This window comes from Manacus candei, unplaced genomic scaffold, assembly GCF_025592945.1.
Source record: "Manacus candei isolate 608988 ecotype Guabito, Panama unplaced genomic scaffold, ASM2559294v1 h1tg000017l, whole genome shotgun sequence".
In the NCBI taxonomy this organism is placed as follows: domain Eukaryota; kingdom Metazoa; phylum Chordata; class Aves; order Passeriformes; family Pipridae; genus Manacus; species Manacus candei.
In genome coordinates, this window is record NW_026138065.1 from 11868354 (window position 1) to 11892051 (window position 23698).

Genomic DNA, 23698 nt, shown 5'->3' on the forward strand with positions numbered 1-23698 from the left:
CTGATCCCTCTGATGTAGTGCCATCAGACCCAGGTGAGGAGGAGATGCAGTCCCTGGACCCCACACGTGCACACATGTTGTGCAACATGAGATTCAGAACTAGAAGAGACTGAGCCAAGCAGTGCTCTCCCCTAAGTCACAGCAAGACCTCAGCAATGTGGGCAGACAAGCACATAAATAGGCAGATGTGAGCAGAACCTGCAAGGAAGACTTCCACTAGCATTCCTGGGGAAGAAACCCTGCCAGTGGTCTTATCTCATAAAAAAGAAATACACCATATAAGACATTAAAGAGAACACATAAATACTCATCTACAGGGATGGTGAAGGCAAGCAGGTGCTGTTTTCTGTAGCCCTGAACCAGATAGAGCCTGATATGCTTTCTAGGAGAAACATGATGAATCAGTCTTGCACAACAGCAGGGACACCAAGAAGCTGTTATTCTGGGGACCTGTCACAGACTCTGCTGTGCATCCCAGGGACACACTAGGTTTCTATATACACCTTGTATTACTTTCCCAGTAGTTATTTCCAAGCCATATTCCACAATATATGCTACAAAACTTTAATTGGAGGAAAGAGTTTGCCTATGTCCTCAGAGTAACTCATGAACACTATCCCTCCCTGTCTGCCCTTCTCTCAGAAGGGGTCACTCCCAGCATTTTCTCCCTACAACCAATGCAAGGCAGCCCCCAACCACCTTCCTGCCTGGTCCTATACCAGCAGTCTCTTCCTGTCAGGTTGCTACTTGGTGCAGTGCACCACATCCCCCATGGGAGCAAGCACACTTCCCGATACCAACTGAGCTCCATCTCCTCAGGACACTAGCAAAGCACAGCTTGCTTACTTTGCTACAGGAACCAACACTGCAGAGGACAAGCAAAACATTAGGGATAACGGAGACAGTTCAGTTAGTTCCCTCCTACAACCTGTGCCACAGCCCATGAGGAGAGAGACAGTGGAATGAAAGGGCAACACATTCAAAGCAATGCCAAAGACTTGCAGTTTGACAGCTCTGTTTTGTGAGTCATTGCTCTTTCTGCTAAAGCCCTGGGCACTGGTCACTCTTAGGGCAGGGATTGGACCAATTAGCTGGCATGAAAGGCTTAAAATCCTCCACCTAATGGGAGCCAATCACTGGTGCATGTCAAACAAGTGGTACCTCGGATTTTAATTGTCTCCCTCTAGCCTGCATTGCTCGGAAAGCCTGGCACAGCACTTGCTCTACCTGTTGTCCAGAAAGCCATGCTGCAAGCTGGAGGAATGGGTCTCTCCTTCCATTGGAAATGCGGCCAGCAGCCCTCCTGCAGAAGCCAGCACCCTTGCCAGCTGGGCAGTGGAGCCTGCCCTCCACCAACCCTCTTCTCCAGCACCATAACAAGCCTTCTGTTGACTATAAAAGCAGCATCAGCTCACTCCACAGCTCCAGTAGTGTTAAATACTCTCCTAAATTTTACAAAATGCTGTTGTCGTTATCCCCATGCACATTCCCCTCATGCCATCAACTGCAGGGACCTCTGCCTGACTGCTTTAAAATCTCATAAACTTTTCCACTCTTTCTCAAAGCTGGAGTTACTGCTCTCCCTGGTACTCAGGTTGGCTCCCTTAAAGTTATGGCCAAGTCAAAAATAAACTTGTGGTTTAAAAATTGCACAGATTTAAGATTTAAAGTGATTATTCATTTCTGCCTCCCTACCTCCTTCCTCCCTCTAAGTGTTTCTGTGACCATCACTAAATTAAAGCAAGTATAAACAAGGCTGAGGAGAATTCCAGCCAATTTTAAAAGCTAAAAGCAGTATCTCCCCCATCCTATTACTCCCTCCTACTCTTATCCTTGTATTTTATACAAAGGAAGACTTCCCTTTCTTCCTGCCTTTACTAAACAGATTTTCCAACCTTAGGCTCCCATATTTGGGCAATTAATTGAAAAAAGGCATTGTGATGTCACTCTTTAATGTGGAAGCCCAGTATAAACCCTAAGTTCAGAGGTCTTCTACGCTTCTTACGTATTTCCAGATGATGTATTTCAAGACACAACCCTGATATTTCTGGCCTTCTCAGAGGCAGAGTGGATGCTTATATGCATGAACAAGGGCTTTCCAAAATATCTCCCCACCTCTTCAACCATGACTTTACAACTGTCTCATTGCCATGATAGACAGGCTATACCCCAGACCTGGAGGTTTTGAGACCAGCATGGGGACTGGCAATCAGACCAGGCATCAGACCAGCTGACAACCCAACAGGCACTGGAAGCCCTAAGCCTTGCTAACCTTGTCAGGTTTTTCACCATTGAGATTTATGGCAGCTCTGGATAGCTGCAGGATCTGGATTTAAGGGATGCTGAGACTGTGTTTCCTTGTCTAGATTACTGCTGGAGCAATCATGTAACCAGCAGCCAACAGGGAAGAGTGAGAAAAGGAGCTCCATGTCCCTATGGGACCTTCAGCACAGCTTTGGGTGGAAGCTGGGACTCAGTTGTTGCTATCAGGGATCTTCTGTCAGACTCTAAGAAAGCATCAGAATCCTGCAACTCCTGTAGCAGGCTCTTAACATGAGAAGCAAGATCCACACTGGCCCTCTCCAGCAGGAGCAAATTGGGGTCAAACCAGGTATGAGCCCAACGTGACTAGGCTGAAAACCACCCATAGAGAGAGCCACCCTCACAGGAAACCTGTTCCTCAGCTAGTGCTGGCAGCACATGGGTAGGCATGAGGCAGAAACCACTTTTGTACTCTCTCCCCCTCCTCTCTTTAAAAGGCTGCAGCAAGGACAACTTTCTCCTCACTGGGGCAGCTTTGGCCTGTCAGGTCTGTGTGTCCTTCCTGCCGAGGGCATGCAGCAAGCTGCCCCTCTCCCCTTGGCAGGGGAGACTGTTGCAGCGCCCAGAGCGCTCAGAGAGGGAGGGTGCCCAGCTCAGAGTTTAATCAGGCATTTTTTTTTAGCCAGTTACCTGTCTCAGGCTTGATTCCCACTTGAGAAGCACCACCCCACAAACCTCCACGATGGGGCCCCCCTCCGTAGACTGTGCAAATTGGAATACAAATCAGAGGAAAAAGCTTTCCTCTGTTTGAACAAATTGCTATAGATTCACCCCCGTCTCAGGTCAGAGCCCCCGATGGGAAATATTTTCACTGGCTGACTGCTAATAGACTCTGGAGCAGCCACTGGATCAATACCTGAATAAGAAAATTAGCCAAAGCACACAATCTGATTTTGCCTTGTTTTGAATTACAGCAGGTTTGTGTTTATTTCGCTCCCTTTTCCCTCCTTCCCTCTCTAGCACGTTTCCCCTGTCCTCGCTCCCTGGTTACCTATCTATCAAATCTGGTCAGATTTGTGGGAACATAATAAAGTACATGCAGGAAGATGTAATGCCTTTTGAAAAATGTTTACACACATTAATATTTCCTGGTGAAACTGCAACGCTACCACTCCCTCAGAGAAGATAGTTCAGGAGCAACAGCAAGACTTTCATATACCCTCCTCAAAAAGGCCATATGCATACAATAAAAAAATAAATAAATCTGCAAAGTAGGACTGAAACTGGGCTGCACACTCCCTCTCAGAAAACTCAAGAGGTCAGTAGCAAGGTTTCAATGTTGGGAATTTAAAATAATAATAGTAATAGTAGTAGTAATAAAAACAAACAGCTCAGTCCTTTCCTTTGATGTTGGTAGCAATGAAGATGCGTAACTACACCTGGGCTAGATTTCAGATGCAGAGAGGGCTAGACAAGTCATCTAGAAGCCATCCCGTTCTCTGAAAGACTTCACCAGCAAGGGAGAAAGCAAAGTGATTCCTTTCACAGAGAGTCAGTGCTGTGTTTCTGACATCTGAACACATGAACCTTCCCAACTTCCTAATCCTTTTTTGCTAGTTTAGAGTCTATTTCATTTTAATCTGGAAATGGCCCTACAAAAAGGGGAGAGACGGAGAAATAGAACACAGATACTAAGCACATTAAAGAAAAAAAGCTGCCAAACCAACTGTTCAGCTAGGGCACGTTGCCCAGATAGAATGCAGTGGGAGTAAAATAATTCCTTCTACTTCCTACCCCAGCATCCCACTCCCCATGCCACCTACAATTGTGTCAAATGAAGAGAAAAAGCATGACTCGGTCTTAAGCTTCCTGCTCTGGAGCGTCACGCTGTGAAGCAAAGCCACCAACTGGGCACCTATGGAGAACTCAAAGTGTAAAGAAACCCTGGAGCACTTAACGTGAGACAAGGTCCCTCTGTTACATTAGCACACCACAAGTGGCTTCGGACTAAACAGTTTGAGCTGAACCTCACATCATCCTCTTTATAAAGCTTTCCTCAGAAACCGCACATCTTTCTCCCAACCCAGTCACTTACTGCTACACACCAGGGACAGGACTCTCTTCTCTTGACTTGGTGCACAGAACAGGGTGTCTGCTGGGCATTCCCTGCTTTCTATTCAAGGAAACTGACTGGGTATCCCAAGGGCAAAATCACTTGTGTGTCTAATAAATATATACATTACATATGCATACACATACACATGTGAGTACATACATACAGACACACACAGCTATGTCTGTGATACATGGCCAATGGGTTTAATACCCTTTTCCACCGCCTCTAATCTCACATTTGTTTAATCTTTATGTTACACTCACAGAAGACTACTAAGTATAAATGTCACCAGAGATTATGCTGCACATAATGGAAAATGTACAAATGTCTACCAGCACATCTTCAGTTTCCCTGCTTGTCTGTGTCAGACCACACCAGGAGTGTGCTAATTACAGCATGTTCAACGAAGAACTTTAAAGAGGATAGGCCATAAATCAATCTTTCTCACAAACACCATGTATCAGGGACCATCTCATTGGAAGAAACTAGAAAAGACATTTTCCAGAAAGCAGCATTTACAGTATGTGATACTGGATCAAGTCCAGTGAGGGACCACTAAAATGGTCAGGCAGGTGGAGCATATGGCATATGAAAAAAAGCTGAGAAAATCTGAGTGGGTTTCTTTGCTTGGCTGGGTTTTTTTCTAAGCCTTAGAAAATGACAAAGGAAGGAAGAAGAACACAGAGTCGAATTCTCCTCAGAGGCAGTTGGTGAAAAGAAGGGCAAAAATCACCAGACAGACTACAGGAAATTCCCATTTCTAAAGACAGAAACTACTTCGCCATGAAGCTGGTCAAACACCAGTAGAGGGTCCCAGAGAGCGTATGGATCCTCTATATTCAGAGAAGCTCAAGATTCAACTGGATGAGGTGCTTAACATCCTGGTGTAACTCCAAAGTTGGCTCTAATGTTAAAGTAGCTCAGCTTTGAGCAGAGGGCTGGACCAGGTGACTTCCAAAGTTCCCCTCCAACTTTTTCAATGATTCCATGAAGTAACTACACACACAAATCAGATTTCAACTTGGAGATGTTGAAACAAGGTAAAATACAAAACCACAAAGAACTCTCATGGACATCAGACTTACTTGGTTTGGTTTGGTTTTTTCTTAAGATTGTTCCATTATTGCAGATGCCATCAGAGATGAACAAGGGTTTTTATGGCTTAGGACCTCTAAACCAGGCTGCGGTCCAGGCAGTAGGAATTTTTGACTGAGTCCCCAATTACAATTACTTTGGTACAGATTTTAACTCTGGACCCTGCTATTTCCCAGAAAAAGGTAAGAGGACTGGAAAGATGCCACAAATTAGACGTAAGCTCAGTCCCAAGGAGATGGAACTTTAGGGTTTCTTTTTTCCCTTTAAAAACTACCACATTTTTCCCTCTCCCCTCATATACGGTGCTGATTTTCACCTTTACAAAGTTACTGTATCAATTCCCTCCTTGAGGACTATAAAACCTAGAAAGAGCTTCTGGGAAGGTGGCCTCAGAGCTCCCAAAACAATGCAAAATGTCACAGCTTTCCCCAGGCAGGGATTCTGGGGAAATCTAGTGGATTATCAAAAAAGCAGTTTTCCTCACATGGATGAATACTGCCTTTGCTGTAGTTAGTGCCTACAACCACACTGCTCAACTGTGGCACCTGGCTGCTGCCACCTGTGGGCATGCATGCTCCTGGGGGAGAGCCGCTAAATACTGGAGAGGATGAATAATCATCTGTGAAAGGGGAAGGGAAAGTCACACTCTTGAGAGATAGTAAGGAAAAATGAAAGATCACTCTACACTTTAGGTAGATGAGAGCTTCATGCAAATCTTTTCTTCAGCAAAAAGGACTGCATTTTTCTGTATTTGACCCAACCAACCCAGATGCTGCAGAAGAACTGCAGATTTAGATGTATTACTCATTGGTTACCCAAGAAACAACAATCCAGCAGCAATGAACACTATGAGAACAAAAGTATCATGAGGAGACAGCTTCTTTCTCCACCCTGGGAAATTTAGTGTCTGGAGGTTATTCTGTCCTGGAACATGTGGAAGTTGAGTCTTGGCCCCAGCTGACCCCCCACCAGGAAGGGCAGTGCTCCAGAAGACACCCAAACTCCCAGAAGCACTCACAGACCTAAAGCCCACATGTCTTCTTGGAGAGTGATGAGATGATGAACAAGTGATCTGGAAATGTATCTGCCCAAGAAAGAGACTATAAATAAAACTAAAAAATTGAATAAGGGCAAAGACAGCGATAATGTCTGTGTTGGGAATACCATGAAATGAATTCGTGTGTGTAAATCTACACATCTGGACAAAGAAAAGGGTGAGGCTGGAAAGATGTCTCAAGGAAGGCAGGATGAGGGAGCACTGGGAGTCTGAAAAGACATTTGACAGGAAAAAATAAGAAACAGTACAGCTGACTGTAAGTTTTCTCTATCACTCTTGCTCAGAAATGGGAGCAGTGATGACAGCTCACACCAGCAGAGTAAATACGACAGAGATTACTGGTGTGGCTACAGAAGTAGCCTGAGAAGACTTTAGACCCGACTCAGTTCACATCTGATCTCACACACAGTTCCCAAGAGACCCGTGAGCTGGCCCTTGAACCCAAATTCTGAGCTCCCTGATGAACACCAGGCAAGGTTCTCGCCCCTTGAATGAGAGGATACATTTAATGCCAAATGCATACAAATGATTACAAAAATATTAACAGGAAGGAAAGGAGAGACACAGTGGAAAAATCCCTCTGCTCTGGTCAGCAGGGCAGTCTAAACACATCAGGGCAAGGTCTTTCTCAGCTGTTTCTCCAACAGGTAGGGCACTCGGCTATGCTAAGCTCTTTGGTCACCATTCCTTCAGTAGGTGCTGAAGATACTCTGTGCTTCTCCGCAAGTGTTCAAAAGCTTTGTGGAAGAGGGTCAGGAAAATACCCCTCACCAGCACCGTGCCTGCTACTTAATCTTATTCATACAGAAAGATCAAACCAAGCTTCCAGCTGCTGTTTGCCTTCACTGTCGTAACTCAGTATAAAGGTATCACCGGCAGCATTTCAATGCCTCTTGGTTTTTCTTTGCTAGTTTCAGCAATAGGAATTTCCATTGTATTTGGACATTTGCATGTGGGGAAGCAGGGGAAAAGGGCTTTCTTCAGTTACAGAATTTTGTTGACATACTCATTTTATGTGCAAAAGCATACAGTCAGACTTTCTTTGCAAAGTCCTCTCTCGCAGAGCCAATATGTGTATTTAAAATAAGGAATAATGCATCCCTTTAATACAGCTTTTATTGTTCAAACAAGTATTATTTTAAGCACAGTGAATTCGGGAATAATTCCGAAGGTGAAACAACAGGAGCTGAGGAAAGAGAGAAGGCAGATGGGAAGATGGTGGTGACAATGGGACAAAGACTCCCCCCCAGCAGGCCCTTATCTCCAAAGCCAAGTGAGATCCTGAACAGTAGCTCTATTTATGTCCCTTCCTTCTATCTGCACTTTTTAAGGACACCAGAAAAGTTAGGTAACAAACATATGTGACAAAGGCAAGGAAAAAAAACTTCAACCATTGTAATACAATTAAGCAACAGAAAGAAAAAAATCCTCTTATTCCAGCAAAACAATCCTGCAGGAAAGCAAAGAATGGGGAAAATAAAGAGGAAATCCAAATAACTCTTGCCAGCTACCTACAACTCACTTCAAGACAGCAAGCTGCAAGAGAGACAGGCCTTCAATCACCAGGAAAGGATACTCAAGTGGTGTCACATATCAGATAAAACAGCCAAAAACTTTTGGGGTAGGAAAGACTGGTTTTCCCACTATTCCAGATTCACCAACAGAAGTGAACACATGACTTGCTGAGAGTTAAGTTGTAGTTCAAGTATAATAAGAATTACCCCGTTCTGGAATAATCACAAACATAATCCAAGTCCTCCAGAGTAGTGGGGTTTGAAATCAAAGTGCCCAGACACTTTTCAGGCCCAGAGAAACAAGAAATACCCTACAGAAACAACCATCTTGGAAAGTAGGTCCAAAAAAATAGCGACTAGGGAGTTTGGCCTCTCTGGTGGCATGTTACCTGGCTGGCTAAGTCTCCAGGCACTGCACTCTGGCCAGACAAAGCCAGCATACTTTATGAAGAGGGTTCACACTCAAGGATTTTCTGTGCTCTGATGACAGATCTGCTGTCGGATTCTCCAGCAGCAGCTCACCAAAGGCAGTTCAGGGACCGTCTGAGAGACTGGCAGTAGCGCAGTGACCACAACAACCAGCCAAAAGATGCTCATCAATGCAGCAAAGCAGAAACTGCCACAAAACGAAAAATGTCTTGAATGAAAATTTAATGGTGATGGGGTGGAAAAAAACCAAAAATCAAATGCCCTTGAAAGCCTGTAAACTACTAAGACAGGATTCCACACAAAAACTGAGGTTGCCTGTCTATGCCCTCTCCTTTTATATCTAAATAAAAACACCTCACTGAAATCAGCAGGTTCATCTTCAAAACCTCTGTCCGAGGCAGACAAATGGCATCACCTTCCATTCACACAAACAGAAGGGCAGAAGAAACAAACAGGTCTCATCTTTTTGTGCAACTTAAGGCAAGTTTATTTGTTGCAGTTGTTTTTGTTAGGGCTTTTTCTACATACTTGGTTTACAATGAAGTCTTTAAAATAAAAATGTCATAAAGAAGGACTGACAGCAACAGGATCCAAGCCATTATGTGCAGCATTTCAGGCCAGCATTTTTACGAGAGCAACAGCTCAGCTGCATTTAACTCCCTTGCTTTAGAATTAAAATGCTATCTACAGGAGTAGCGTAGCATAGCAAAGCCAAAAATCGTATCCAGGAAAGTGAATTCTCTAAGACTTCCCTCTCTCTCCTTCTAACTTCTTTTTTCTCAGAGGATCTGAAGAAACACAAGCATTTCTCCCAGTCAGGCAGTAGCAAAGGCTTGAGTCAGTTTGGTCAGCAGCTCTTGCTGGTGGATCACGGGTACAAGGGCTGCCTGCTTGCACTCCCATAGCAGCAAGCACTTCTCCTAGGCTAATGAATAAAAAGTCATACATGTCAGCAAGGTAAGAAGGTGTGAAAAAGAACATATAGGAAATCAGATCTTATATCAACAAAAATCCAACTAGCCACACATGCCTCAAAAACTGATTACAATGACTCATTGGATCAGAAAAAAAGGGAGAAATACAATACAAGAAAAATCAGAAGAGTTAGTTCAGCAAATGAACCCCTTAATTACAAACTATCACCCATTTTACACCACTGTGGGATTTGGACTACAGCCTTGGTGTCACCTACAGTTGTTCACCCACAGACAGCAGTAATGCTCACAGAGTATCTGGGACTGTAAAAAAAAGCATTTAGGACTATGTATGAAAATTCTACATTAAATCTTCCTGGAGATGCTAAGACTAGCCCCTTTTTATATGACTTTTTAATTGCTTTCTGGCAGATGTGCAATCCTGTTCAGGGAAGGCTTCCGCCTGATGGAGATGGTGGTTCTCACTTGCTCTTCCCATCTTTCATTTTCAACAGCAACAATGTCAAGGGTATTATCATGAGGCCAATGAAAGACAGAAATATTCTCACTCTTCAAATTTACACACACCATCAAAAGCATCCATTTCTTTCCTCTCTCTTTTTTTTTTTTTACATCTAGCAATAGCTAGACACATTTCCTTCTCATTTCCCTGTCTACCTCACCAAGCATATCACAGATCCCAGCACTTTTAGCACCCTCCCCTGCTTCCTCCTTCTGCAAAGCTTTTATTTAGGGCTAACAAGCAAAAAGCTCATGAATATGGTTTCCTTCCCCCATTATCCTCACTTACTACTTCCTCTAGACTTGCTTTGAGACAATCAAATGCAATTTTTAAAATTAAAATCTGTCTATTAAGTATTAGTTCTTCTGGAGCTTTCCTGCACACTGTTCTACGCAAGGAAATAAAGTTTGTGATGCTGGGCTTCATTTTTCTTTACTGCTCTTTTAAATGTCTGTATAAAATGCCCTGCTGACCCATCTGAAGTTGAGTGATAAGCAGCTGATCTACTGTGTTTTACCCAACGTCTCTTATCTAAAACCATCTCCTTCAGCAAGCCATATGCTGCAAACATACTTTGAAATGTCTCCATAATAATCCAGGAAGCAGAACTGTTTGTCAAATAGCACACACACTACTGCTGGCCACTTGGAATAACCATCAGCCACAAGTAGGTACATATGCTCATTGTGATCTGCAAAAATCAGCATGGCATCTTTGCCAAGGCTTAGCAAATGCCAGTGTGGTTTCTAGTTTCAATAACTACCATTCACTTTGGCTAATTTCTCCTTCTACGTGGAGTTTCAAGCCTGATTACCAACCACAAATACATAAGAAACTGCTCCTTTCAATTTGTAGCAGTGATATTCATGCCTCTCACTCAACATCCCAACATGAAAGATTTATGGTATTAATCATGCACATCATAGTAAACAGTCATTCTCTACTGTCGATTGCATTTTTCTGCTGAAATAAGGATGAAAGTCCTAAGCTGCTTATCATTTGACCAGCCAGAAAACAAACTATTATTGTGCTATTTTAACCAAAGCTGGAGCTTAGTTTCTATGGGTAACATCTTCAGATGCAGCTACATGGTTCAGGAGCTTGACTATACAGTTTTGAAAAACAATTTAGAAACTTAATCACAGCTAAATGCAGTGCTTGTCTATGCAAGGAGTTATTCAGGACTAGCTTTTCAAAATTAAAGATTAATTCTTAGACCTGTTGTTCAGAGGGTTTTTTTCACCACATCAAACTGCATTAAGCCAGTTTGCACTCCTACATCTATGCTTGCTTGAAAAACACCACCGAGCAAGAGCAACCCTGGCATTTGTCTTGCTAGAGTTCACAGCTACAGGACTGCAGTAGCTAAGCTGCTGCAGCCCTCAGACTTTGAACTGCACCCAATAAGCCAGCTAGCTGTATTTACACCCCGTGGTACAGCCTGGAGTTGAGTCTGTTTGTTTGTGCTGCAATCCAAAAGCAAGCATGAACCTCATGTAGGTGCCCCAAAACTTATCTATCAAGCAGTCGAGTGCAGTATGTTGTTGCCAGGAGACCCCAGGAACAGGAGGCTCAGCACACACCTCAAAGCCCACTCAGAATGTTGCATGAGTGGCTGGAGCACAGGCCAGGCTGAGCTGCTACAGCTGTACTGCAATTAGTAACTAAAACTGACAGTTTAAAGAGAGCTCAAGAGTGCATCCACAAGCCACAGTTCCTACTTCTGTGTAGGCATAGTGCATGTGCAGTGTAAGTTGAATTGTCAAACAAAAATCACTGACATTAAATCCTTTTGGGCTCATTAGCATTTGGGAAACAAACACTAGAAATTTCTCACTGTCTTCATACTTGTAAGAAAAATAAGAATATGGATTAGCACATACTTTAAATGACAAAACGTGTTGGAATATTCAGATTTCTTTTTTGCTTCTTCAAAAGCTGTGTTCTGCTCTGGCATCCAGCCTTATTTTGGAGACATAGCTCCACCCTTGTTATCACAACTTCTCTCCTTTGTCCCAGACACTGTCCCCCATCATGTACCAATTGTATGGTCCCCTGCTTTTCTTCCCATCCCAAATCTTTGCTCCTTCATAGCAAACACAGACTTTTTGTCCTTTCCTCCAGGTACAAGCAACAGTCATTTAATCTCCTCCATTCATGACAGAGGCTTTTCGGAGCAAGAAATACTGCTTCTTTGATCAAGTGCAAAATAATTTAAATTGTTGCAGAATGAGTCAACAGATTCTGAAACTGGTCCTTCTGCAGATCCACACAGCAAAGCCATGTATGTATCCACAACTGAAAGATTTCTTTCTCTCCCAGTGCTGTACAGTAAGGCTCAACTTCTAGAAGACCTCCAAGAGATGTCCTAAAATAAATCCTAACCTGTGTACAAAGATGAGCTAAATTAGTAGTGAAAGACAAAACATGGTTGTGTTTTCTTATTAAAAAAGCTTGATTCTGCGATACCTGGATCAAAGCCTGTTTTCAGTGGCTTATGCCTTCTTATTGAGGATGTATTTACCTTGAATCTATCAGCCACAGGGATTGCACTTAATACCAGCTGCACTTTACCAGAGAGAAAAGGATGGTTAAAACTTCGCTGATGTTCGATTCTCCATTCTGCTACGGGCAAATCACTTAATCTCCATCTCATTTCCCCACATGCAGAATGGAATAACTGTAGGCAACAGGGGCATTGTAAAGATGGAAGTTCAGGGATATTACAGTGATGGGAAACACAAGAAATTCTACATGTGCACTCTGAGAGGGATTTTCAGGGTCTGACAACTGCAGTGGAAATGCCCCCACCAGTTAAATTTTCTTAACATCCCAGCTGGATTCACTTGACTGGCAAGGGAGTTTAGTCTCCCATCCCCAGCTGGCTCTTGCTGCTCAGGTTACTTTTGTGAGCCTCCGTTTCTCACATTTCTGCTATTCTGAGGAATGCTCCAAGTCAGACTAATCCATTTATTAAACTTAGCAAAAGACAGTAATTCTTCACTCTAAATCTATAAATGCCTTTTTTCCACTGTGCAAGGCATGCAAGAAGCAAGAAGGTGAAAAGGTATTTGTAAGCAAAAGCCATTTTGACACATTTCTCAAACACCTGTCTGAATCATATCTTTGTTTTTCCTTTTTATTTCATCACAAAGGCACACAAGAGATGCACAAGATTCCCACCCACATTTATTTTAAAACAATTTACACTAATTAGTGAAGGATCATTTCCTTCCGAACAGGAGCAGGAACAGCAAGCAGTTACTCTTGTATTAAATGTCCACCTGCAGACATCCTAAAGCCTTTCTCACAGCTTGACTTTAGCTTTCAATGTTATGTCAGTTCTCCTTTAGACAGCGTTTGCTAATTTGTCTTCAGAAACTGCTGTTCTTACTGCACCTTTGTCGATTGCTGTCCTCACCCTGCCATCATTTTCATTTACATAAACTCAGTAAAGTATCTGCATGCCATTTGTCCTACACTACAGCTCACAGTGGAGAGAAACCACAAGCCGCCACATCACCGTCAGAGGGATTTTTAGTTACATCAGTGAGATCTTTCCTATGCAAACTAAAGCAAAGGGATAACAGCCAACACCACGGCCACGAGCAATTTGCAGCACGAGTGAAAAGAGCCACAAGAAAGCAAGAGGCCGGCAAAATCAATAAAAGCTGCTAGAGATCCTTGCTTGCCACCTTGATACACCCTCTCCCCGGGGGTGTGCAGCCAAGCACATCACTGTGACCTGCTCTGAGAGCAGTGTTGGTGACTTCAAATCACCAGGTGACTTCAAATCACCAGTGGGCTGTCCTGCCTTATTTGCAACCACTGAAATATATAATTGTGTCTACACTGCTGTTCATTACTAGCACAATACTGAGAACACAGAGTGCTTTACAGAGGCATACAGAGGGAGCATTTTTCTCAGAGGAGTTCAAACATTACTAGAACCATAAAGCGCTCTATACATTTTGGGAATACAGTCACAAGCACACAATGGAGTACCCAGACTGTCTAATCTAGAAGAACAAGTAGAAAATTTAAAGAACTAATCATTTATATTCAGTTCTCTCTCTACTTCCCTGGTTAACTTTAGGCATCTCCCTTCCCCAGCCAGGGACCAGAGTATTTGGGCATTAAACCTAGAGCTTAATAGTCAGAAGCTGACCTTGGATACAGCGCAGCAAATACACTGGTGCAAAGAACTCCCTGCAGGCAGCCACAATGCTCAAAAGACAATTCTGCTTTAAGCTAGGGCCCCTAAGCCCATGTTTTCCAAGAGCCAAAGCACCGGCATCAATCAAATACTTGTGCTGCGGCCCCCTCAGATCTGCTGCCTTACAGAACCAAGGTGATAGATATATTGGAGCACTAATGCCCTCACCTGATGATTTTAGAGCCCTGATAGCCAGACCTCACCTTGCTGTCTTTTCTCCTTCTTCCAGAGCAAGGCAATGAGGATTCATCTTCCCTCAAATCTGTTCAGATTCCTTTAATCCTTAAATACCTTTTCCTTTTGAGAACCAAAACCAAACAAACCCCTAAATGAACAGCAACAACAACAAATCACAAGACCACATCTACATAGACACATGAAAAAAAAAAAAAGGTTAATGAAGGATTTAAGAAACCTGCACTCACTTTATTGTATGATCTTTGGAAATGGACAAGAAGGAACAGAAGAACAGCACTTTCACCAGAAGAGTATTACAAAGAAGAGAGAGGAAAACAAATAGAAAAGGGTAAAAGGGGGGAAAAAAAAAAGTGGGGCGGTGGGCTGGGGAGGGCGGGTCATGAAGTGCTTGTGTACAGTGCGACATAGCTTCAGACCCAAAGACAAACCCGGGAGAGATGTAAAGTGGCACGCAGGCAGTCAGCGCCAAAACCTGGACGCCGGGCGCTCGCTGCCACGCTTCCGTCCCGGAAGACGGACAGCGGGGTTTGCCCGAAGTCCGCCAAGGTGGCCACGGAGAGAATGAGCCGCCAGCCGCGTTCCCCGGCCGAGCCGAGCCCGGCCAGCCCTTCCCACGCGTGTCCGGCCGGGACACGGGCGCTCCCACAGCCGGAGTGCGTCCCGAGAAAGTCCCGTCCCCATCTCTCTCTGTCTCTCCGCGGGAGAAGGGGCGCAGCCGGCACCCCCCGCCGCCGGGGCGGTGCAACGCCTCCCTCTGCCGGGCAGCGGCGGAGCGGCGCGGCCCCGCCGCCCAGATGTGCTCCGCAGGCACAGCTGGAGAGGAGCCAGCCGGCAGCACGGGGAAGGACGGGCAGCTTCCTGCGCCTTTCCCTTGGGCGGGAGGGGAAGCAGGAGCCGCCTGCAGCACCGTGCTGTGCCTGGGCAGAAGTCAGGAAAAGAAACAGGAGTCTAAGCCTTCGTTCCGTGAAACACCTGACAAAAGTCTCTCTGCCTCCCGGCAAGTCCTGTCCTAGCTAACCTGTCGGTAAGCGCCCTTCTCCCACGTGAATTTTGTTGAGCCAAGATCAGCTGATGCCCAGGATCTCCTTTTCCTGGCTCCACTTCTCGACCTCTTTCCCTTAATGCAGCGCTTTTGATTGTCAGCTCCATTAATTTCTTCATCTAAACAGCAAGCGTTTGGCTATAAAAACAAACTTTTGTTGTTTCTTCAACCGCTTCCCCCAGATAAGTAGCAGATGAAAGCTTTTTTCTTTTCAAAGCCAAGTACTTTGGATCCTAGCAGAGTAGAAATCTCACCAGTTAAACATGGGCACAAAGACATGAAACACACAAACTCTCCTCTCTCATTTCTTCACAACACATCACTCTCTCTGGTGAATCCTGAAGGCCTTGCCAGATCAGCATTCTGCTGTGTGGTGTCAGTGCCATATCCCTCCCTTCCTCCACAAGCCCAGGAGACACTGGCACATTTTCCCCTTCTGAATTTAAACCTGTGCCACACCGGCAGATGATGATCAGCAAAAGGTGTCTGGGACACCTTGACCGCTTGAAATCTAAAATGGTCTCAGTTTTCTTAATAGTTTCAGTGTACCTAAAATCTGGGCTACCAGGTACAGCCTAAAGAATCACACACTGTATTACCTACAGCATCTCTGAGGACAAACCAACATTATCCACAGCCTGTTTTCTAGAAAGCTCATCTTCCCTACAGCAAAACATAGCCCATTATGATGACAGAACACAGCAACCTTTCTGCAGAAAAGGTACTAACATCTCACCTACCCTGATGAGAACTTAACGGGTGAACTGTCTCTCCAGAGCTACACAGGTAAACCAGTTGACTGTAGACTTACCTTATGCTAACTAAATAAACCTTTTGCAGGTAGGGTTAAGGACATTTCCACAGCCTAAGAAACACCTTCCATCCCAAGTAGTCTTTCACTAGCTGAAATGCATCTCTCTCTATTACTTGTGCCAGCACACTGGCATTGGCCAAAAGGTAATTTCCTACCCCCCCACCCCCCAACTCTGCCCTCCTCACAACAAGTCACGCCACACAGGCATGTTTCTTAGCCATAGACTATGCTTAATGAACCAAGAGAGCACAGTATGTGTGGAGGGAGGGACTGGAAGCCTGAAAATGCACTATTCAAGCAAGCAGAATAGCAGTAACTCATCAAAACACAGGCAAAACAGTAGGGCTTCTGGTTGATGGGAAGTGTCACAAGATCCCTAAGGTACTAGCATGGAAGTCACTTTGTCTTATTCCTTAAAAATAAGAACAGCAGCCTCAGCAGCACAGCACCCCTTACTGCCATGGCTGAATTGCTGTCTGACTACTGAACCTCCAGGTCCATCTTTTGCTGCATCTTCCATTTATTTGGAGTCACTTATTATACCTATCTCCCCCTCTCTCAAACTCATCTGAAATACATATATATATTTCAAAAACTCCAGTGCAAACCAGACACAGTGATAATTTTAAAAGCTATGCTGCTCATGTCAAATTATTCAACATCTGTCTTCATGTTCCCACAAAAATTAGCATAGGATGGTGGTTTCTGATGACACCTATAGTGAAATATTTTGACTTCATTCAGCAAGTTGCAAACAACCTGTCAAGAGGATAATGTCAGTTTTCTAGTACTGCATATTAAAGTCAATTGAGGGCTTATCTGGTGTATGAAGCTACTGACCTGACCTAAAACTAGAGGCTCTAGTGTCACAGGAGAGTCAATGTGACACATTACAGCTGGAGAACAGCAAGGCATTCTGAAGCATTGGGCTGGATAGATTTAATGCCTTGACCTTAAAGAGCTGTTAAAGACTTATGCAAATCTTGGATCAACCCAGTCCTTTGGTGAGTCTATTTCTATGGCACTCCAGTTAGAAAACTCATTCCTCAAAAGGCTGTATACGGCCTAAGCCACCACAGATTTAAGGGCTGGACAACAAAGATAAATGGTTGAGCACAAAAGATGTGTGAACAAGTGTGTATGTTTTTATATATGTACATACACACATACATAGTTTGGAGAACCACTGCGTTCATACTTCACATTTTCCAAACAGGATCAGCCAAAAAGTGACTCACAGAGCCAGCTCCGCCCCTCCTTTAGCCAGTGATCTGCTCAGCCATTTCTGAGGGCACAGGGTATGCTGAGATGACAGCAAGGTATCTTGGAGAGTTCCATGTCTTGGACTCCTGTTCCTGCTGGCAAATCAGCTCTAGGCAGAGGCAGGTGAGAGGGATGGATCCAGGTTACCAGGTGACATTAGAGTGTCTGTGCCCCAGAAACTGGCAGCAAAAGACATGCACGCACACAGGTTGCAAGACTGTGAGGCATACTGCATTGTAAACTCTAGTAAAAGCATTTTTACCTTACAGATAAAAGGAGCAGGAAACAAATCATGTCATGTGTACATGAAATGAAAAAGTGCAGATGTTTATGGCTTAAACCCAGGATATGTTTTACCATGACACTCCTCCATCACAGACACAAGGAAACAATCTTCCAGTAGATTTGTTTTTGGGGCTGTCTGTAGTGGCATCTCAGGGGTGATGGTGTCTCTTTAAAGAGAGAGCCTTAACAGGTCATTTATTCCCCACTTCTGAGGCCAGGGCAGGCCTACTCTGCTCTGCAAGTGCTTCACCCCCTCCAGTTTCAAGTGCAGCCCATCCAGGCCCTCTGATCTTGGTGCCAGCCAGCTTTCCCTGCTGCCCAGCCTAAGCCTTCCTTCTATTTCCTTTCCATCACCCTGTTGTACATCACACATTGTGATGCCCATTCCTGAAATGCCTTTTCTGCAGGTGAATTTTGAGAGGCAGGGGACAAAACATCCCACTCTTTTATGCCACCTGAAAGGCTGCTGCTGATCAGCTGGACTGTGCTAGTTGCAAGACAACCCAGAAGTGTTAATTACATCCTGCACATGGAGCAAGCACAGCAGCAGCACTTTGCACACACTGAACCAGATCTACACAAGTCCTGAAATCTACAAAGTTGAGCAGGAAGCAAGACGCACACTCTTCCCCTTGAATACCATCCCTCCACAGCACCAGTCCTCCCCTTTCAGTCTAATTTATAGTCTTAAAGTCTTGATAACTCCAAGCCTGGAAAGGCAAGTCCTCTGTCTCCTTACCTCTTCCTTTCTCCTCCCCAATTCTGACATTTTCTACAGATCTATTACAACTTGCTCCTTATCTTGACCAGCAGCATTAACACACCAGGATTGAAAGGCACGTGCAGCCCGGGAAATGGGCTACCACAAAAGGCTAGTAAGAGTTGCTTCTTGGCAGTCTGCTGAATTGCCTTCCCAATCAGGCCAGCCTTGTCTCACTGCAACAAACAAGGCTAAAAGAATGGGATCAGCTAATGAGAAGAGGGTTTCAGACACACTTCAGTCATTACAACAAATGCCAATTTATATAACAAGCCTCTTCAGGTAGCAGGCATAAAGCACCTTGACTCCTAATTAAATTGCACCTCGATTGTAAATGCTCCTTTCCCAGAAACGCCCTTATACACATTTTATTTATACCATTCATCTCAATAAACCTCTCCAACAACTCTGCTCTCCTAGACAGAGGTCTTTTGTGCACATCCATGTGGGTGTATTATTTAAAGGGTACATCACATGGATAGTTTATCTTGTTTAATCTGATTTAATCTCAGGAGATTTGCTAAAGCAAAATATATTTATAGACCCATATAGATGCCTCCCCCAATCTCCACTGCCATACAGTGGAGAAAGCAGAAAAACGGATCTGAACCATGACACTTGAGTTCTCATCATTTCTACATTTGGTGCCACGTGAGATCAACATTCACAACACAGAATGGTCAAGTACTGCTTAAAGCTATGGTGAGAGATTTAGGAAAAATCCAAGTGGGGGGGTTAGTAGGACTAATTTCTAATCCTGCTTTATTTATCTTCGCAAATATAACCATATCAATCCAGCTCTGTTCGACCCATCAGTAACAGCAATCTTGCATCCAAAGAAACAGTGCTGGCTGCACAAGGCATGCAAACAGCAAAGGTTAGTGAACTGAAGACAGGATTGGGAAAGACAATATGAAAACTATCAGCCACCATCCAGTGTGCTGATTCCACGAGACACTGCTTTGGGCTGCGCTCAGCGACAGCTGTGTATTAAGGCTCCTGATGTTGCATAGTTTGAAGAGGTAGGGGTGGGGAGAAGAAGGAAGAGACTGGGTTTCCCCTTTGTGTAGTTAAGTAAGAGAACAGATAGAAGTAGTGTGCCATTTTGGCTCAAAAGAATGGCTTCATCTTAGTGTATGTCTCTATATGTGCTTTCTTTTGTACACAGTTTCTCCAATCTCTCTGTGAGAGAAAAAGACAAAAACATGAGTAAGTTATTCTGAAGATCTAATTTAGCAGCAACTATGTCAAATGCAAGTCCACTGAAGTGGATGAAAAAATACATCAGGTAACCTTTTAAAGCACATTTAAGCAAACCTGGTTTTAAGCTCTGTCCCTCTTGCTACAACCCTGAGCTGAGAGGCCATTCTACAGCAACTGACAGCTATTCAGCAGCAAGAACACTAAAGTGAAATAATATAAGTTTGGCTAAAAGCAGATTACCTGTTTTAAAGGAATAAATAACATGCCCTGACCAGGTTTCTGTACCACAAACTCATTCTACTCCTCATCTTTCCAGCCTTCTGAGGGTCATACAATTTTCATCTGGACAGGCAGACTGGGAGAAAACACATACACTGAGAGGAAGAAAGAAAAAAAATAAAGGGAGCTAAACACCCTCTATTTAAAATGGTTATTTTACAAAACAGACCCAAACTCAAATTAACACCCCAGCGCTCAAGGAGAAAGGAGGAATTGTTTCCATTAAAGAAATACATCATTAAAAAGTGACCTACAAAGACTTACCCACAGTCAGTGAGACTGATCTTTGCCAGAGCTCACACAAGAGACTGGCTGCGTGCTGTTAAAAAAAGAGGGAGCGGGGGGGCTGGATTCTCTCACTGGGGTCTCTCTTCAGAGCTCAGAGAGCCTGGCTTGTTAGAGGCAGAGGCATGCCTTCCAGGAGGACTTTACAGCAACGCACAACTGAGTTGTAAGCCAAGATAAAGCCGGCTTGTTATGAGAGACAAGACTTGTGGGTTGCTTTTATTTATTTTTTCCCAGTGTATTGGAAATGCAGATCTTGTAAAGCAAAAATTAAGAGAAGGCTGGGAGAGGGAAAGGGGGGCTGCACGGCTGGCTAACGTAAATTCCGGGTGTTTTCTCAGCCCGAGCTTGTGCTTGGCGGTGGCACGGGGTGCCATCCCCCCACCTCTGCCCTCGCACCGAGGGGCTGCGGGAGGCAGACCTCTCATGAGAAGACCATCCGAGCTTGCCATTTGCCACCCTGCCTGCAAACGAGGAGAGGAAGTAAGCTCCGTAAACGCAATAATAATAATAGTAAAAGGGGAAAAAAAAATCAACCAGCCCGACATCAGCTCTACCACAGATCACCACCCGCCCACCTCCATCACCTTAAGAAGAAAATCAGCAGCAAAGTTCCATAGGGTGCAAAATCAGCCTCGCCCCTCCCGGGGCGCCCGGCAGGGCTCGCCGTGGGGAGTGAGGGGGAGCCGGGGCAGGGCGGGGAGCCGGCCCCGCCGAGCCGGGAAGAGCCGCCCCCCGCGCCGGCAGCGGGGAGCGGGCTGTCCGCGGCAGCAGGGGAAGGAGACCCCCGAAGCTCCGACGCGGAGCCCCGCGGGGCAGCGCCGGCCGCCCTTCTCTCTGCTCGCCGTGCCGGTAGTCCTGCGAGGAAGCAAACCCGCAAGGGCAGCGCGGGGAGGGGATCCTCTATCCTCCCCTTGCCCCAAAGAAAATGCAACTCGGAGGTGCTCCGGAGCCGCCCCCACCGACATCAGCGTGGCGTCCCCACGCGAGTGGGGAGGCAGGGCCGGGGCCCGTGTCGTTCCCCCGGCAGCAGCCCCGCTGGCGGTCCCTGCGTGCCATGTCGGCGGACTCGTACATGGGAGGCGGCCAGAGGTTACGGCGAGGAATTATGAAGTAGCTACAGGCGCTGGAAGCCCTATTGCTGCATCAATCTCTCCGCTCAGGCTGCGACGAGCTTCGCCGGCATCATTTACTTTCTCCTGCAGGTGCTTTTTAACTTTGATCCCACCGCTGCTGTCTGTGCCCTCGTCCCCCATCCCCTCCGCCCTCCTCCGCAAACAGCGACCGTGACAGGTCCCTTACCGTACACCCCTTGTCCCCTGCTGTACACTGGCACCAGAGACAGGAATAAAAAACAGATCATGTCCATCTTCAAGGCAGAGGCTTCATCGCCGGCGAAGAAAAACAGCCAAAACAGCTCAGGCAGCATCCGGCGGGGGAGCAAGGAGCAGCCGAAAGCCTCCCGAAACACCGCCCCATGCGCCCCGCTCCGCGCCGGGCACCGGCGTCCCTCGGGCGGAGGAAGGGACTCCCCCCCACCCCCAACCGGGGCCGCCTAGGGGTAAAATTTAAAATTAAAAAAAAAAAAAAAAAAAAAAAAGGAGGGAGAGAGTGAGGGAAGGAGGAAGGGAGGGCAGGAACGCGGAGCGCCGCTTCCCGCTTCCCCTTGCCAGGTTGCTCGAGGATCTCCAGGCGAACAGGCAGCCGCGCCCGTACTCAGGGTACAGGGAAAGGCCAGCCCGGGGGCACTGGGCCGGCGCCGGGATAGGGCAGGAGTAAGGCTCGGGCCAGCCCAGCGCTATCCCCCAGCTCCTGCGGGAAAGGGGGCTCCTTTGTTCAGCGGGAGCTGCCGAGCTCTGCCCGAAGTCCCGCGCTACCCAAAGTGCTGCCAACTGGGGCCAACTTCAGTGAGTCCTCGCCCGCTCTCCTCCTAGCGAGGCTCTGGCCGCAGCCCCAGAAGCGGACGGGGAGAAGGAGAAGGAGGTGGAGAAAAAGGGGGGAAGCGAGGGTGGGGGGTAGGAGCCAGCTGCTGAAAGGCGGAGGGAGGGATAGGTGATTCCTCTTTTCCAGATCTTCTGGGGAGGGGATTGTTGTAATTAATCAAATCCAGGAAGGATTTTGTTGTTTGGTTTTTTTTTTTAAAGCGGCTCCCAAGAGCTCCCCCAGCTGCACTGCATCGCCCCAGCCAGCCTGAAGGGAGAAGCAAACGAGGAGCAGACAGACCACGCACCCTCGTTTCGCCTGCAGCTCAGCCTGGCTCTCCTCGCCTCCTCCCCAGCCTGCCAGGTCCTTCTCCCTACAAAACTTTCCCTGATGTTGTGTGCCGGCCTCAGGTGGATGCTTTGCCTCCGTGTGTGCCTGCTCCGCCCGCCTCGCAGGGGATTTGCGGCTGTAGAGAGGCCCGTCTCTCTCTCCCTCGACGGCTGCCGGAGGTCCTAGTGGGAACTAACGGGCTGCAGCGGGAAGGGAGCCGACGAGGAGAGATAAGAAGCTGGAGAAAATTGGGCTATTCCTGCCAGATATCAGCTGGAAACCGCTTGGCAGGTCCCTGCCCCATCGCTTTTTTCTGAAGCGCCAAAATTTCCTGCAAAAGTTGCTAGGAGCGTCACCGCTCCCCAGCCGGCCCCGGGACGCTCCGCTCCACCAGTCCCCGACGGGGCGTCCGGGGGTTCCCGCGCCCGCCGGCCGGGCTGCCCCGAGGTTGCCTCACGCCTGCCGGGTCTGGCAGCTGTGCCTTATTTTCTTCTCTGTTGGCTTTCCAGGTTTTTCCCCTCCCCTCCTTACCGTTTCATTCCCCTTCGGTTTAAAAAAAAAAAAAAAAAAAGGAAAAAAAAAAAAGAAGATAGAAAAAGGAGCCAATTAAAGCGGCCGTGCTGGGGAGAGCCCAGCCTCCTGCCCAATTCTGCGGGCCTCCCCACGCCTCGCCCCAGCCCAATTATAGACAACACCGCAGGGCTGGGAAGAAAAAGGGATTTGCTTCGGGCGAGAGATCTGTCGTCAGCCCGGGGTACCCCCATCCTCAGGACACTCGTGGCAAGGTCGGCTTCTCCCGGCTGGGACCTGAGATGCGAAGGGGTGGGGGGGCAGCTCAGGTTGCCCAGTGTCTCCTATGCCGGCGCTGGCTGGTGCCAGCAAAGTTTTTTGGGGCCCCCCAGGTAGGTTGCAGGCCGGCGGGGCTGCCTTGTGCATGCTGCCAGGGAGCGGCAAGGCGGGGGTGCCGTACGGGCCCCCAGCCTGGTGCGAGGCTGCGGTGGCCGCGGTACCCGCCGGACTGCCGGCCCCGTGGTGAGGCTCGTACATGAGTCGGAGTGGGGGAGCTGTGCATGCCGCCTCCGCTCTTCCCCGCACCTCACAGGGCTCGGAGCGAGAGGCTGGGAGGAGGAAGAGGATGAGGAAGCTGCGCGAGCCGCGAGCATCGTCACCGGCGCTGGGGGGCTGCGCGG

The 23698-nt window shown here is 46.6% G+C and overlaps 1 protein-coding gene across 1 annotated transcript in view; it reads right to left on the reverse strand.

Annotated features, from left to right (window-relative positions):
• MDGA1 (MAM domain containing glycosylphosphatidylinositol anchor 1) overlaps nt 1-22158 on the reverse strand; it is a 152312-nt gene extending 130154 nt beyond the window's left edge. The window contains exon 1 of the mRNA XM_051783443.1: nt 21558-22158. Coding sequence (XP_051639403.1) covers nt 21558-21684 — 127 coding nt within the window. The 5' untranslated portion in view covers nt 21685-22158. The remainder of the gene's footprint in view (nt 1-21557) is intronic.
• Between the last annotated feature and the right edge of the window lie 1540 nt (nt 22159-23698).